We start from the raw sequence: 12,014 nt of genomic DNA, 5'->3' as shown, positions 1-12,014 counted from the left end.
TGTGCGCGCGTGTGTGTGGGGTGGGGGAAAAGAGCTCTCTTGGTCTGGCACAGTTTTCCTCGGAGATGGCTGAACGGGTTTGCTTCCTTCCTTCCTTCCTTCCTTCCTTCTTTCAGCAATGGCTTGTTTGTTCATCCTTTCGGAGCAGATGGAGGAGGAGGAGTGGTTCAGATCGCTGAATATAACTGTTTCCAAAGAAAGGCTTATAAGCTGAGATGCTTAGTGCTCGGGCGTGAATTAATTTGTGCTGCACAGCATTTGCTTTAAAAGCAAATTAAAAAAGCATTTTGTATTCCCGTGGATTTGAGGCTCCTACCCCAAGTGCTGCTGCTTGCAGCTGGCTGTGGTATTTTCCCTTCTTAAGCAGCTTGGCTTTGCATTTGTCCCGTGCCAAAAAAAACAAAAAAAAAGCTGTGGAACCTCCCAGGAGCTGGCCCTGAAAACTCACCTGGACACCTGCTCTAAAAAGGGTGCCCTGAGAGGCAGCGTGGGGCAGAGCTGGTCCCTCTAACGGTGTTGGTGACCTAATCCCCTGCACAGACTGACATCCCTGATCCTTCCTCTCCGGGACACTCAGCTAATTCCGCAGGATGCGTGGGCACCTGCGTTTGTGGGGCAGTTTCTCCTTGGGACATGACATTTTCCCTGGAGGCAAAGGGCTAATCCCACCACTCCGTTCAAGGCTTGATTGTCATGTTTTATTTTAAAGGATTTGGTGGTTGTCTGCTGCCGTGGAGCAGCAATTTTCTGTAACAGCTCCAAACTGTCAGTACAGAATTTCAGCCAGGCAGGCGATGAAGACGAGGACTGGTAAAATTCCTCTGTGGTTTTTCCGTGTTTCCAGCTGCCCTTTTCCAGGGCCTGGCGATCCACCAGGAAGGAGCTTCTGCCTGTGATCCCTCAGGTGAGGCAGCCCAGCCTCAGCTCTTCACACCTCTCCCAGCTCATGTCAGGAGCCCTCACATTCCTTGCTCCACAACATTTTGCCTTTCACAGTGTTCCCAACACTGACGTCCTTCCAGGCTGGGGCAAGAACGAACTGCTCTGCAGCTCTGGGTGTCTTGGCCAGCTCTGCTGGGCATCTCCACCCCACCCACTCTCACATCCCAGTTGAATAGATTAGATTTCCCTGCCGTTTCACTCCCCTCCTGCCGCGTCTGCTGTTGGAGAGGTTTTTCTTCCCTAAAATCAGCTATCCCTGAGCTCAGGCTCCCTGCAGATGAGCGGTGGCACCTTTGAGATCTTCCCTTCCCCGGAGCTGCTGGAATGTGCTGTTCTGAAGCAGTTGGCAGCCTTTGCTTATATATACATGTGTGTGTATTAAATAGAACAGCTCAGAATATCCGGCAGGCAGAGGTTCATTCAGCACCCAGAGCCTTTCCAGGCCTTTTCCTTTTCCTTCCTTCCTTCCTTAGCTCCCCAGGAACAAGATTTTGTGTCAACAAAGTTGGAAACTGATTTCTAAAAGGCTTCCACTTGCCCTGGGATGATGATAATGATGATGATAATAATGATGATGGTGATGATGATGGTCGTGGTGTTGATCTTCAGGCACCAGATAGAGGGAAAGCAGAAAACAGGAAGCCCCAAAACCTTGGAACTTTGCGCCAAGTGTAGAGCGCAGCTCTTCAAAGCAGAACAAACAGCAGGAAACCACGGATATCCCCCGGGATCAGGCATTCCATGCCGTGGTGTGGAAGGGATGGGGCTGCTTTGAGCTGCAGGCCCCCAAATTTACCTCCCAGTTGCAGGCTGAGATGCTCCATCTGTGCAGGCGTTGGGGATCAGCAGCAGCAGCCAAGGGCCGGGATATTCCAGATGTTGGGCTCCGGAGCCCGCTGCAGGAAGTGGGAAGGTGTGGCATCTCCAGGGCTGCATCCCAAGCCCATCAGAAGGGAAGTGGTTGTGGGTAGAGGATCTCCCACTCACAGAGACTGGACCACAAAAGAGGATGGTGAGGGGGAAGGATTAAAAAAAAAAAAGCAGCAGCATTTTTTAGGATGTAACTTCTTTGGCTCTCCATGAGGCCTGGGACTGGAGTCAGGAGAGGGGGGTGGCTTTGCTGAGAGGCTCGGCAAGGCAGAGAAGCTTTTTTGTTGTCTCGATGCTGGGGCTGGTGTCAGATCTAGGCCGGGAGTAGTCCTGAAAAGCAATTTGCCTGGGCTGCCGAGGAATTAGTCATGACTCCCTGTGCCCACTCGCTTGTGATCCTTTGGAGAAGGGCACGGTGTCAGCCACAGTTTAGCTCTTGAGGGAGAAGGAAACCCCAGTAGAAAACATCAGCTGGTGAACTGAGGTGATCTCCCCCTCCCCAGACATGGCTGTGCTTTGTTTCCACCTTAACCTGGGCAAATCCAATTCCAGACAGCATAATCTCTCCCCTCCTCTTCCCTGAAAAGAGCAGCTGTCACCGGGCTCTGGGAGCCGGGTGGGAGGATCTAATGCTCGGAGAGGACCTGCTGTCAGCAGGGCCACAGGCCCACAGCCCAATTAAACTAATGCCCAGTGATAGGAGTTAAACCTGTTAGAATTATATCTCTCCATGGTTATTGCTCAGCCACGAAGCCTCTTATGGCAGAGATGTTCTTCCCTCCCTCGGGACAGCTCCGCTTCCAGCAGAGGCTGCGCTGCCATCGGAGCTGTCTCGTCTCCCCTGCTCTCCTGCAGCTCCAGCTGAAGTTCACCTGTGTCCCCCCGAGGTTGTTCCCTGCCCTTCACCAGGGCTGGGATGATCTGAGCAGGCAGGGAGCTGGGGAGCAGAGCCGGCCCTGCATCCCCGCGGGGCGCTCGGGATGGGGCGAGCGAGGTTTTATCCCGTCTCCCTCCTTGCTTCCCTCAGCCCTGCTCTGGCCTGGGCTGACTCAGACCACTCGCCCTCCTCCTCCTCCTCGCTGGCCTGAGTCAGCTTGGCAGGGAGTGGAGACCTGAGCTGCCAAACCTCCCTTCCTTGACTCATCCCAGCAGCTCTGCCTTCCCCAGGGATGTCGGACGGAGGAGCTCCGTGAGCAGCAGGATTCCACTGCAGCTGTGGCCGTCAGCACCTTTCCATTGGGCTCCCCCAGCCAGCTGGAAATCCCAAAACAATGGAGTAAATGTCGTGGGAATGGTGGCATGAATTCAAGTGATGCCAGTTAAATAATTTTGCTCATTTTCACTCTCTTCTTTCAATCTTTTCTGGCCAAACTGGTCTCTGCAGTTGGGAGGTGCCTCCTTTTCCCCTTGGCCACTTTTCTGAGAAGCTTTCTTGCAGGATGGGGATGTGGAGGTCTTGCTGGGTGGAGCCTGTGACATCCCAGATCCACCTGCACGCTGCAGCTCTGGCTCAGAATATTAACCCATGGGACTTACCTTGAAATTCTTGATGGGATGGCAAAAGCTCAGCAGAAATTCCATCTTAGAACACGATTCATGGCCTAATTCTATGGGTTTCTTTTTTTTTTTTTGGAGAAGAAGGAGAAGGAAGCACATACTTCCCTCTTCTTCCCAAGATCCACTTAGAGGCTGAGACCACTGGAAGATGCAGAAATCAGCTCATCTTCCTCCTTCAGGAAAAAACATGAACCCCAGGATGATAGGAAGGTTCCTCACAGTCCCTTATTTCCATCTCTTTGTAGTGTTGGCTCCAGTCTTGCTCCATTGCCTCATAACCACAGTGGTGCCCTTCGAGCAGGAGGGATCTGATCACAGGTGGGAGGCCCAGTGTTTGCAAACAACAAAAAAAGAACTGGGTGAAAGAGAGAACGTGGTTTTATTTCAAAGCTTTCGAGAGCTCGTCGCTCTTGATGTAGATTTAAATAAAAACCCCGAGACGAGCGATTTTTGTATTACCCAGCCCCTGTGCCTGGAAGAAAAAAAAAAAAAAAAAGGTTCAATGCAGAAAGCACGATTTGATTTGGAGTTTTCAGAAAGAGACTGCGGAGCAGTGGGATTATTTTAATAATATGGAAACTTCCCTTCAGGATATTGTAATTTTCTTGCCTGTACTTCTTGTTCTCGTTACTCTTAACGTGATAATCCTCTCCACAGCCTCTGTCGGCTGCATGTGACCATGGATAGCTACTGGGAGTGGGAATTACTGTGTGCTCTGCAAAATGTTCCCATCTTGTCCTCCTTGCAGGGCTTTGCCTGTGACTCTGCCGGGTGGGAGCACGTGAGAGCAGCTTTTCCCTCTCCAGAGCTCCTCAGAGCTGTTTCTGTGGGATATCCGGGCTCCAGCCATGGCTGGGAGGCTCCATGAGCTCGCAGATTGTGGGGACTGGGAGCCAGTTGCTGTCTGTGGGTGTGAAAAATAAGAGCAATCCTTGGGCAGCTGTCTCTGAGATGGGGCTGGGGATGTGAGTCAGGCTGGGCAGCTGAAGTGTCTCTGTGTGGAGTCACCTCGATCCCGTGTGGATCCTACTCTGGGATGGGACTTTTTGGGGATCCTGGGAGGTTTGGGGGGCTCACAGCACCCAGAGGGTCACAGGGTGGGGAGGTTTTGCCTTTGTGGAATGAATTCTAAGATCTCAGAGTGGTTTGGGTGGGAAGGGAGCTTTAAACTTACCTTGTTCCACCCCCTGCCATGTGCAGGGACAGCCCCCACTGTCCCAGGGTGCTCCAGCCTGGCCTTGGGTCCTGCCAGGGATCCAGGGGCTCCTCTGGGAATTCCATCCCAGCCCCTCCTCACCCTCCCAGCCAGGAATTCCTTCCCAATATCCCATCCACCCCTGCCCTCTGGCAGTGGGAGCCATTCCCTGTGTCCTGTCCTTCCATCCTTTGTCTGAATCCCTCTCCAGCTCTCCTGGATCCCCTTCAGGCCCTTGAAGCTGCTCCGTATCCATTAAGCAACAATGCCTTTTACTTATTGCACAGAAACAGGCAAATCTGACAGCAAAAAAGGGACAGAAACCCTGAATATTTGCAGGTATTCCACAGCCAAACCCTCCAGCTTTTGGAGGAATGGGTTGCTGAGCAGATCCTCCTAAACATGGAGAGGGAACGACACGGGAACGACACCCCCAGCCTTTAAAGGGGGGCATATTTTTGAGTCGTGCCCGACCCTGTGTGGTTTGCAACCAAAACAATTCACACCTAAGGCCTATAAATAGAGTGCAATACTCTCCCTGGATATTTTAGCAGCCGGAACAGGCGCGGGGATGGAGGGTGAGTTTTACTATGTGCCGGTTACCTGACCTGCAGGGCGCCAGCTGCCGCGGATTTCTGCGGCTCCCCGAACGCCAGGCACAAGTCGTGTGAGCTGCCCCCACACTGCTCCGTGTCTGTTCTCTCCAGCACCCAATTTTAGCAGCACGAAAAGGGAGCTGGAGCTCCGGGGAGGGTTTTTTGGAGCAGAGGGGTGGGGGAAAGAGAGCCCAGCTCGCATCCCCCGGATGGTGGGAGCGGATGGTGCGGACAGCTGGGCACTGGGATGGGGCTGGAATGTAGCTGGTCACTGCCTGCCCTCCGATCGGGCTGGTGGAGTTCAAGTGCAGCCCAAAAAGATGTTTAAAAAAGGAGATTTTAAGAAAACCGAGCTCCATCTTTAACCCCCAAGCTTTTAACAGCAGTTCTGCTTGAAAAGCAAATGTCCCCATTAAACGTCATGGTGCCGCATCAAGGCTGGGACTGAAATCCTAGGGCCAGCAGGAAGAATTGGAACAAACCTTTGGATCCTTCTAGTCCTGGCTGCTCCCAGCACTCTGCATTTCCTTAATAGCACGGGAGCTTGACAACACAACTGAACCCAGCGCTGATCCCATGACAACAAACGCGCACGGATTTACTCTTGGCTGGTCAATTGAAATCCATTTGCTTCTCTGGTTGACGAGGTGTGGAATGAATGTTTTAAGTGTGTTAAAACAGTCAGCATGGAAAGAAAGTTCCTTAAAATATCTCCTATCACTGGAGGTTTGCTGCCAGCTAGCAAGTAGGAGGGAGCAGGCACTGAGGTAGCATCGGGAGAAGGCTGGGCTGGAGCTCTGAGCTCAGAGCACAGGGTTCCCCTCCCTTTTGGAGGTGTCACAGTCCCCTGGGATTGTGCTCCAGCCCAAGAGTTTCATGGGAGGGAGCTGCTGTAGGGGTTAGGAGTGTATGGAGGGGAGAATAATGCAGAGATGGGAGGGTTCACTGGTGGTTTGGGGGGAATTTCACCATCCTGTTGAGGATTAGGAAGGAGGAAACAGCCATACTCACCTCAGGGTCCCTGACAGGGCTGGAGGAGAAGCAGCTCCCCTCAGTTTTTGGGAGAGAACATGGGCTCATCCCCCAGCACTGAGCCATGTCAGTCTGTGACCTCCCTGCTTTTACAGCACTCCCATTGATCCCATCAGCTCCCAGTCCATGTGCTGGAGCACGTCCTTGGCTCGAGCTGACATGTTTGGTGCTGGCTCCAAGAGACTCTGGAGCTCCAAAACCCCAAGATTTCCTTTACTTTTGAGGCATAAACTCCCATGAGAGCTGCAGCTTGTGCTGGGCTCAGCTTGGCGTTTCCCAGGGACAGCTTTCCCTGCACACTCCAGGCTGCCCTGCAGTCCCCTGGAGCTGATTTCCATCTCTTCTTTCCACAGGTGGAGAGAGACTTTGAAAGGGAATATGGGAAGCTGCAGCAGTGAGTATCAACCACACTGGTCGGACAGGACCGGCCGCGTGCTTCCCTCCTCTCATTGCATCTTCCCAGGGGATTTTAGCCAGGGATGCTCTTCCCAGTGAGCAAATCCCTCACTGTCCTGTAATTTCCAATTCTTCAGGGTTTCTCTGAGTGTTCAAAGGTGTCCTCAGAAGTATTTGCAGTGGGGTTGCAGCTTCTGGCAGCTTTAAAAGGAAAGTGTAAAATTGCCAGAAAACTGTGAGGTCCTCGAAGAGCCCAGCACCTCAGAGGACCAGGAGAGGCTTTGCCATCCTGCCCGTGTCACAGGAGCTCACACGGATCATCTGGAAGCATTTGGCTTTACCATTTGTGCTAAGTGTGAGAACTTTCAGGAAATATGTGAACTATGAATAAGAGATCACCAACTTGAAAAGGTTAAAAACCATCTGAAAACAACCCGAAAGGGTTGAGCTGCACTGAACTTCATCAAGCCTTGCCTGGATATTTTTAACTCCCACCAGAAGCCAGCATATTCAGCCCGTAAATGATTTGTTGCACGTATGATACACTCGGATTTATTTCTTTCCAAGATTCCGACTTTGCCTTCTTTCTCCCATCTTTCAGATTGGAAGATCAGACCAAAAAACTTCAGAAGGATATGAAGAAAAGCACAGATGCAGATTTGGGTAAGTGACTGGAGGATACATAGACTGTGAACTTGGCCACAGAGAGATGAAGTGACTTTTCTCGAGATCACATGAGTAATGTGTGACAAGTCTGGAAAACAAATCCAGAGCTCAGTCCCACTCAGTTTGCTTAGTTACAAGGCCATCTGCGAGAGGGCTGCGAGCAGCAGCTCAGCCCAGGGAACACAGAGAGTGCTGCAGGCTCAGCCCATCTCCTGAGCTCTATGGCCTTGGACATGTCCCTTTCTTTTCTTTGCCTCAGTTTCTGCCACTGAAAAAAAAACAACCAGGAGTCGTTATTCCAGGTCTCAGATTATCCAGCAGGAGCAGCTCCAGCTGAGCCTATTGTGCTATTTTACCTCCTGCAGTCCTCCTTTCACCTCCTTCACCTCCCTCTCTGGAGCTCCAGGGAGGTGGGATGGGTCTGGGGGGTCTGCAGGGCACAGCTGGACACAGCTGTCCGTGTTTCCCGTGGGAAATGCTGACCTGGCAGCTCTCCTTCGGGAATAACCCGGCTCATTCCCCCGGTGGCTGCTTGTTTTGGCTTCCCCTCGTGGCAGTGGGCGATGGAGGAAACAATAAACAGCTCTGCCTGCACGCTTGGGGTGACATCTGCCCTTGCAGGTGTCCTGTCCCTTGTCCCAGCTCCCTTCACATCCCTCTGCTCGAAATCTGCTGTGCCCAGAGAGGGATCCAGCACAGGGGAACTGGGAGCTGGATTTGTTGGATCCTGGTTACTGAGCAGGGCAGGAACTCACAGCAAAGAGCTGTTCCAAACCCAGATGGTTTTTCCCAGCGTGTGGGTTTGGAGCAGTCCCTGCTTGGCCCCCACAGCTCTGGAGCCAAGGCAGAGGCACCAGCACAAACAGGTGTGGGCTGCACTGGGCCAGCACTCTCATCCCGTGGGATTGGGGTCACAGCAGGGCAGGGCGGTGGGAAGGAAGCAAATTCGGGGCTTTCCACCATCCAGGCTCTCTCACCTGTGTGTGTGTGTGTGTGGATATTGCCTGACACAAACACAGATCTGGGCTCTTGCTGTGATCTCCCGCCCTTCCCAGCACAAGGAGAGGAGTGGGAAAAACATCAGACACCCAGGACTCTTTTCCAGGGTGAAAACTGCCCTTTCTGAGGACTCTGGTCATTGTCAGGGATCCTTGGTAAGTTTTTCCTTGTTAAGGATTCCCCTCCCCTCCCTTGCAGTGGGCGTTGTTTATATGGAGCATTTCAAGTCCCAGAGGAGCTGTGGGAGGACTTTCTTTTTCCGTTCTGTTACATGGCAGAGTCACAAATGAGCCTCGGCCAGAGCCAGGAAGATCTGATTTCTCATTTAAAGGCTTGAAATGATGAGTGGAGGGAGAGGTACTGCTGAGGGAGGGCTGAAGGAAAAGGAGGTGGATCAGATCAGTCCCTGAGGATGGGTCTTCTCACCTGGCAGTGCCCATCCCCAACATCCAGCCCCCAAATCTGATGAGAATTTTTCCTCCTGTCTCATTCCTCCAGGCACAGGGGGTTGGTTCTTCACTGCCTGCAAACACTCCCTGGCAAAGTGGGACTGGTGGCTCGAGTCTCCACCTTCTTCCCAAAAAGCTCAGCTCAGAACGAGAGTGATTCCTGTGCACAGAAATATCCCAGCAAGGCTCTTCCAGTGCCCTGCCAGCAAACAGGGAATGGGGTGTTAGCAGCACTCCCTGTCCCGTGGCTGGAGATCACTCCCCACCCTCTTTCCAAACAAAATAGGAGCTCAAGGAGCAGGAGGATGTTCTTGAACTGGAGCTCTCCTTTGGAATGAGGTGCAGGTAACCCACAGGATCCCCATGGCCCTGGCTGTTCTGGACTATAAAAATCTGAAATTCTTTTAATTGAAGCTACATCTCACGTTTCTAATGAGCAAAAGAGCAGTGCAGACCCTCCTGAAGGCCACCCTAAGGGACAGGCAATCTCCTCCTTCTCCTCCTTCTCCTTCTCCTCCTTCTCCTCCTTCTCCTTCTCCTCCTTCTCCTCCTTCTCCTTCTCCTTCTCCTTCTCCTTCTCCTTCTCCTTCTCCTTCTCCTTCTCCTTCTCCTTCTCCTTCTCCTTCTCCTTCTCCTTCTCCTTCTCCTTCTCCTTCTCCTTCTCCTTCTCCTTCTCCTTCTCCTTCTCCTTCTCCTTCTCCTTCTCCTTCTCCTTCTCCTTCTCCTTCTCCTTCTCCTTCTCCTTCTCCTTCTCCTTCTCCTTCTCCTTCTCCTTCTCCTTCTCCTTCTCCTTCTCCTTCTCCTTCTCCTTCTCCTTCTCCTTCTCCTTCTCCTTCTCCTTCTCCTTCTCCTCCCTGCCCTGGGACTCTCAGACTCCACTTTTTTCAGCTCTCTGCAGGTGATGTCAGTGATGCAGAGGAAATTCCTGACCCAAATTCCCCCTGGACATGCCCAACCCCCCCCCAGTTCCCAACCTCCCAGCATGACCCTGCCACTCCCTCCCTCCCTCCAGTTCCCTTCCAATCCTTTCCTGTGAAGGAAGACTTCATTTCTTTTCCAGCCGAAGGAGTTCTGCCATTCTTAACTCCGTCCCATTCTGGCACAAATCCCTCCTCAGATGTGGTCACACACATATGGATTATATCCCATCTGTTTAAAGGTTTAAATGCCTAAAGCCTTAATGTTTGGATAATAGATGGATACGGTAGCTTTGTTATTCCGGAGTGAGAGGCTCGTTCTGCATTGAGCTCCCCGGCTCTGCAGCTTCTGAGCTCTCGCCGTTATAATTGTGTGTAACCTTTAAATCAGAATGTTTAACCCCTTGATTTATGATCTTAAGCTCCATTATTCAGATGATTTTAACTTTTAATATCTGAGGGAGTCTTTCCAAAGCTCCTCCATAGCACAGCTCAAGCATCTGGCTTTGTGATCTCGTGCTGGAATAACGTCCAGCACTGAGGAAAAAGAAAATTTTTTTTTTTTTAGTACCCCTGCTTTTTTTTTAATCTATTTTATCCCTGTTTATATTTATGCTTTGCTTTTTATTAGTCTTTTTTTCCATTCTGTACCTTCCCTAATTTCTTGCTCGTTTGTGTAGTACTTCTGTCATTGAATTTTCCCTTTGCAGACCAAGTGTTTGGATAAAGAGGGATGTGGCTGATGGAAAACAAGTGGAATGCTCAGTCAGAGCATGACCTGGAGCTTCTGGATTTCTTGGTGGCACTCCCAGGGCCTATAGGGACTTCGTGTCCCCTCGGCTCTTTGTCCACAGGCACAAAATTTAGGCTTATTGAGGGGAAAATGCTTAACTTGTGTCCCTGCTCTTTGTGTTTGGGGAGGGAAAGAGAAACCTCATCTCCCAGCCCTGTCAGCCTGGTCCTTTCCCACTAAATCCACTTCAAATACATGTTTTTTTTGTAAAGCCATTTGAAAGACTTAATGGACTGTGATTTTTCTCGTCGTGGAAGAGCTGTAGTGAGGCTGGGAGTGACACTTAATAGTCTGTCGAGAGAAGATGTATAAAAACCCCCATCTCTGGGTTTTTTTTTAAGAGAACAGTGCTTTTGTTAGTCTGGGATTATTTCTGGCAGCATCACAAGCCTCACATTGGAGTGGTTCAGATTAACTTACATAAAAACACTTCTCTGGGTGTTTACATGAATGAATTGGTGCCTTTTCCTTGCTTTTCTCTCAGCCACCAGCAAGTATCTCCCTGGAAGTTTGTGCTGAACCCCTCCTGGCTGGTTCAGCTCCCTGATTTTTCCCCTGTGGAGGTGCCTGGAGGTGGGACATGTGACCCTCTCTGGTTTCTTTCCCATCAGCCATGTCCAAGTCTGCTGTGAAGATCTCCTCGGACCTGCTGTCCAACCCCCTGTGTGAGCAGGAGCCCTCGTTCCTCGAGATGGTCACGGCCTTCGACACAGCCATGAAGAGGATGGACTCCTTCAACCAGGAGAAGGTGAATTTGGTTTGGCTGGAAAATGCTGGGAGGATCATGGAGTTATGGAATGGTTGGGGTTGGGAGGGATTCTATCCCCTGCCACCGGCAGGGGCACCTCCCACTGTCCCAGGGTGCTCCAGGCTGGCCTTGGACATGTCCAGGGATGGAGCAGCCACAGCTTCTCAGGGAATTCCATCCTAGCCCCTCACAACCCTCACAGGGAGGGATTTCTTCCCAAAATCCCATCTATCCCTGTGCTCTGGCAGTGGGAAGCCATTCCCTGCGTCTTGTCACTCCCTGCCTTGTCCAGAATCCTTGTGTCTCACCTCTTTTCCTTTTTATCATCATCTCCAAGACTTTTCCCACATGAGTTTCCCTTATCTCAGTCTTCTGGCTGGGATTTCAGCTCCCATGGGAGAAATTCCCTCTCTTTTGGTTAAATGACATTGTAGTTGTGCTCAGAATCCCTCCCCATCCTGTGGTGGGCTCTGTACAAACCCATCCTTGTGCAAATGGGATTTTCCAGCAATCCTGACGTGCAATCCTCCCTTTTTTGCTTTCCACAGGTGAATCAGATTCAAAAGACAGTCATAGAGCCTTTGAAAAAGTGAGTACCAACCATCATCTCCTGGGGTTTGTCCTCATCCTGAGTTTTAGTGGATCCTGGAGAGCGGCTGGAAATCAGCCGTTCCACAGAGGGACAATCCTGCACTGGTACTGGTGGCCACATTGGTTTTGGTACCTTAATTAATAATAATTTCAACCTTTTTGGCCACTTGGATCTGCTACTGCCTTCACCTGTAGCTTAAAGAACTCCTGAGATATAAAATCATGGAGCATCCTGGGTTGGAAGTGACCCCAAAGGATGAATA

At 51.2% G+C, this 12,014-nt stretch overlaps 1 protein-coding gene across 1 annotated transcript in view; it reads left to right on the top strand.

Moving 5' to 3' along the window:
• The window catches only part of BIN3 (bridging integrator 3), a 41,522-nt gene that overhangs the window by 11,596 nt on the left and 17,912 nt on the right, over nt 1-12,014 (top strand). Inside the window, exons 3-6 of the mRNA XM_058859151.1 lie at nt 6,546-6,586; nt 7,190-7,251; nt 11,024-11,160; nt 11,709-11,749. Of these exons, the coding sequence (XP_058715134.1) occupies nt 6,546-6,586; nt 7,190-7,251; nt 11,024-11,160; nt 11,709-11,749 (281 nt within the window). The remainder of the gene's footprint in view (nt 1-6,545; nt 6,587-7,189; nt 7,252-11,023; nt 11,161-11,708; nt 11,750-12,014) is intronic.

Source organism: Poecile atricapillus, chromosome 29 (genome assembly GCF_030490865.1).
Source record: "Poecile atricapillus isolate bPoeAtr1 chromosome 29, bPoeAtr1.hap1, whole genome shotgun sequence".
Lineage (NCBI taxonomy): Eukaryota > Metazoa > Chordata > Aves > Passeriformes > Paridae > Poecile > Poecile atricapillus.
Note: the sequence above shows the minus strand (reverse complement) of the source record. Positions and strands in the feature narration are given on the sequence as shown.